The following is a 4,468-nucleotide window of genomic DNA, read 5'->3' on the forward strand; positions in this document are numbered from 1 at the left end:
GTGTGTATGTGTCAGGAGAAAATGTAACTCTTAAATTTGATTACAGTGTTAAAATCCGACAGAGCATAAATTATCAGCTGGTAAATGGTGATGTTGATTTATACAGACATATCTCATTAATATACTCATAATAACAAATGAGAACATGCATACATTAATTACTGCAGGGTTACAAACATGCAACTTATTTATTCATTTCTATTTTGAACGTTGGAGTACAAGTTCTCTGTCTCAGAAACAAACTCTTTTAGCTGTGTGTGTGTGTGTGTGTGTGTGTGTGTGTGTGTGTGCAAGTGCTGAAGCTATTGGGCCTCTGCTTCTTCAGGTCTTGTTGCCATGGCGTTGTGACTCACAGTGCAGGGTGATTATTTCATAGCTTCTAGCCAGGAGAACAAACATACACACTCTCAGCTGTCTCACACATACATAGACTTAGCCACTGTAGCCATTCACATATTAGCGGACGCACCTTGGGCAACATGTCAGGGGCCTCATGTATAAAATTTTCCGTAGATTTCATCCTAAATGTGTGCGTACGCACAAAAGTTTTCAGATTTATAAAACCATGCGTACGCCAGAACCTGCCCAAAAATCCTTTTATAAATCCCTGTCAGCAGAAGATTGTGCGTACATGCGTCCCCTCCCCAAAATCACCGTATATGGAGCTTATAACGCCTAGTTTTACTATGCATAACCTCATCTGCATATCATTTCCATGCATATTCCCATCCACGTGACACCATGTTTAACGTCAAAGGTACAAGACGTTAAGGAAATATGAGATACAGACTAAATGCCATTTGTGCCACATTAATTTTTATTGCCAAAATCATCCAGAATGTTTTAGAATATATCAAAATATCCATAAAAACAAAACTGTTTAGTTCTCAGATAAGCCTATTTTAGAATATACTTGACCTCATTCTTTTCCACTGGCCAAATAGTATTTCAATTGTTTTAAACATTTCAAATAAAAAAATGTATGCAGTTTTTCTGAAAAGGTGAACATCTTTTAGCTATTTTTTGTGGAAATAAGCCTATATGTATTGCAGTGTAAATACAATTGTATGACTCGGTGCATCACTGACAAAGTATTTTAAAAAGGAAACACGCAAATCTTACCGTTTTCTTTTTTTTTTCGAGTTGTGTCCTTCAAATACAGTGGTATTTTTCATAATGTTGTGGAGACACCTTTGTGACCTCTGTGCAGCTGCGGTTGTACTGTAGCTTTTATTCAAACCCAGCAGTGTCCGCCATAATATTGAAGTAAGTGTGCATCATTGATCATTGTTCTCGCTAAAAAAATTCTCATAACATGAGATCTGCAGTTTAGTTTAAATATGAATTATTATAGCACTCCTCGCTGTCATTAAAACTTTGCAAGCCACAGGAAAATTGATTAAGCGCATCAACTACAAATATGTCTAAATTCATATAGCCTAATTTTGGTTTAACTTCTGCGTAATGACTTTATGTAATTTCAGTGCTTATCTCTATTAATGAGAGTGGAATATTTAATGTAAATGTGTATATTGAAATGAAAACAGAGTTTGAAATCCTTGTTTGCTTCATTACTTTTCTCACTCCAGGAAAAAGAGTGCGTACGCACAGTCAAGAGCATCCATGCGGTGCGCACATATTTACGCCAAGTTTATTTTTTATAAATCCAGATACGTGCGTGGAAAACAGCGTACACACATTTCTATGCACATTTTGTGCATACGCAACGTTTATACATGAGGCCCCAGAGCAGTGGAAAAATGCTTATATAAAGTTAATGGGTAATGTCAACTAACAAATGCATTGCTTTATGACATAGTAAAACAAAACCTCTTCCTTTTTAGATATGCCATGGATGGATTTTTAGGCACTTTACAAATGAACTTGATTTCGATTTGGCAAGTGAAATCTGCTGCCAAAAATGACACATGATGTATCTACATTTTTCAGCAAATTAAAACGGTTGTTTTCAGCAGATAGATAGATAGATAGATAGATAGATAGATAGATAGATATGTGTATGTGTTTGTGTGTGTGTGTGTGGGGGGGGGGGGTTGGTTCCAGAATGTGCCTCATATGTGTTGCCATCTATGTCCTTGGAGAAATAAATTTTACCTGGCAATGTGCGGACACACACACACACACACCTGGGTTGGTTTGTGTGATGCCCAGATGGTGACTGGCAGAGATGTGGTTGAAATGCTGAAGCCCAGGTGGCATAACAAACACACACACACACACACACACACACACACTGCAGAATTTTGGGGCATGTTTTACAATACAGAGGTACAGAGTTGTCTTGTCATACACACGTACACTATCCAGCTCTGCAGTTTTTGGTTACTTAATAAGCCGTCAGGTGCACTGACTTTAGTGTGTCTGCATGTAGCTTCATCTATGTGATTGTGTGTATGAAAGGCTTCACAGTGTATATGAATGGCATGTGCAGTTATTTCTTAGAGCACCATCACGCTTCAAGTCATTAAATCTGCGGATATGCCATTTGTGTGTGTGTTAGTGTAGAGTAAGCAGCCTCATTAGTGCTATATGTAAATGAGTTGGCTCAAGTCCAGAGGGGTCACAGACACTACACAAAATAAAGACAGAAGATGGCACAAGTGTGTTTGTGCACAGACTGATGTTCTTCAGTGTTTTTGTGAGTGAGGTGTCTGTCAGCAGTGGCACTCAGCAACTCAGGTAGACAGTTCAGAGACAAAAATATGTTTTATATACTCTATAAAACACACAGTTTTTTATGGTTTCGGTGTTATTTTATGATATTTCATTTATTTTAGTGTTGCTTCTTTTTGTCTGTGAGTGTTTCAGCACTGCTTTCTCCCCTAATGTTCTAGAATATTTCTGAATTACTTTTTTTAGCTTTTAATTGAGATATTTCAAGGTTTTTTGAAAGAATCTAATATAATTGAACACTGTTCTTGTTTCAGTCTACCATACTAATATATAACCTTGGATTACAGAATTTGAATGTAGGCAGACACACTCACACAGAATGTCTATTCTCTCTATATGTCTATTCAGGTCAGCACGTTGTTCTTTATTCTCTCACTCCATTTCCCCATTCACATCATTCCTTCTTTCTTTTCTACATCTGTTATGTGTGTTTATTTTCACCTCAGTTTTGGCCTTGCATAAAAAGGGACATTATGTTTTTCCTTTAGGCCAGAGAGGAGGAGGGCGTTCCGCACCACAGCTTGTCCAAAGACACGCCCAGACTTGTCCTCAAGACAAACAGCGATGTGCTTGTAAGATATAAACCATTTTAACACCCCAAAATTAGAGATGTAGAAACAGCATATGCATATTGATTAAGATGATTTAGATTTTAGAAAGATGGTGTGATTGTGGCCATGTCTCAAAGTCTTAAGTCTTAATTCTGAAATATGGTATTGACAAGAATTTTGTCTTTTTTGTTTTAAAATATATTTTGGCTTTTTTAAAATTTTATTGTGACATTATTATTATTATTATTATTATTATTATTATTATTATTAGGGATGCACTAATATTAAAACCTGGCCAATACCAATAAACCAATAATTACTTTCATGTTATGATTGATAAATGATTAGTGGTTGTTTAAAAATGCAATAAATTAAAAGTAAAATCATTAAAAACTAAAATCTGTCATTTTAAATGCTACAAATGAATATAACGATCACAACATAATACATGTAATATACCATTACAGTATGAACATTTTAAAATATAAATATAACATTTTAAAATATACATTTTAAGCTTTATATTTAGCAGTGTTATTTAATGATTTATGTTTTTAAAGATTAACTTCCATTAGTCGATGCTGTCCATTAGTTGATGTTGTACCTATATATATATCATACCATTATTGGCAATATACCCCTAACAGTTATTACTATTAATAAAAATTTATCAATGTCAATATTTTCAATTATTTTGTTTTTATTTTTTTTTATTATTATTATTTATATTTTTTGCATTACAGTGATGAGTATAATGTCACAATTAGAAACTTGATGACTTTAAAATAATTTCATATTGTGGTTGTTTAATTTTGGGGTGAAATATGACCCATAAATTCCTTCCTAAATTTCTTAAGACTTAGCACTTGACAAAAGACTGGTCAAATCACACACCTGCACTGTTAACTCAAGACTAGATCATGAGATGTTCTGCTTATCTACTTTATTAGCTATAGACAGATCGTTTGTTATGTCTTTCTGACATTCCATATTTCATGTTTTTGTTTAAACATTGTCATTCTGCATTGAATGCTACTGTTTTCCACATGAATGGACAAGTGGGGTATGTGCATGTGTGTGTGTGTGTGTGGTTTATGAGGACACAAATTTGTATAATAACATGGGTATGACATAGGTATTACAACGAGAAGGTGATTTATGAGGACATTTTCAGTGTCCCCGTAATTCAAAAGGCTTATAAATAATTCAGAATGAGTTTTTTT

General features: G+C 34.6%; 1 protein-coding gene across 4 annotated transcripts in view; it reads left to right on the forward strand.

Moving 5' to 3' along the window:
- The window catches only part of LOC107585480 (sine oculis-binding protein homolog), a 31,182-nt gene that overhangs the window by 21,353 nt on the left and 5,361 nt on the right, over window positions 1-4,468 (forward strand). For 2 of the 4 annotated variants that reach the window (XM_016272508.1, XM_016272510.1), the window contains one exon: window positions 3,183-3,266. The exons of the other annotated variants lie outside the window; for them this stretch is intronic. In XM_016272508.1, the coding sequence (XP_016127994.1) occupies window positions 3,183-3,266 (84 nt within the window). The remainder of the gene's footprint in view (window positions 1-3,182; window positions 3,267-4,468) is intronic. 4 annotated transcript variants of the gene reach the window in all.

Source organism: Sinocyclocheilus grahami, unplaced genomic scaffold (genome assembly GCF_001515645.1).
Source record: "Sinocyclocheilus grahami isolate Dianchi unplaced genomic scaffold, SAMN03320097.WGS_v1.1 scaffold71.1, whole genome shotgun sequence".
Classification (NCBI taxonomy): domain Eukaryota; kingdom Metazoa; phylum Chordata; class Actinopteri; order Cypriniformes; family Cyprinidae; genus Sinocyclocheilus; species Sinocyclocheilus grahami.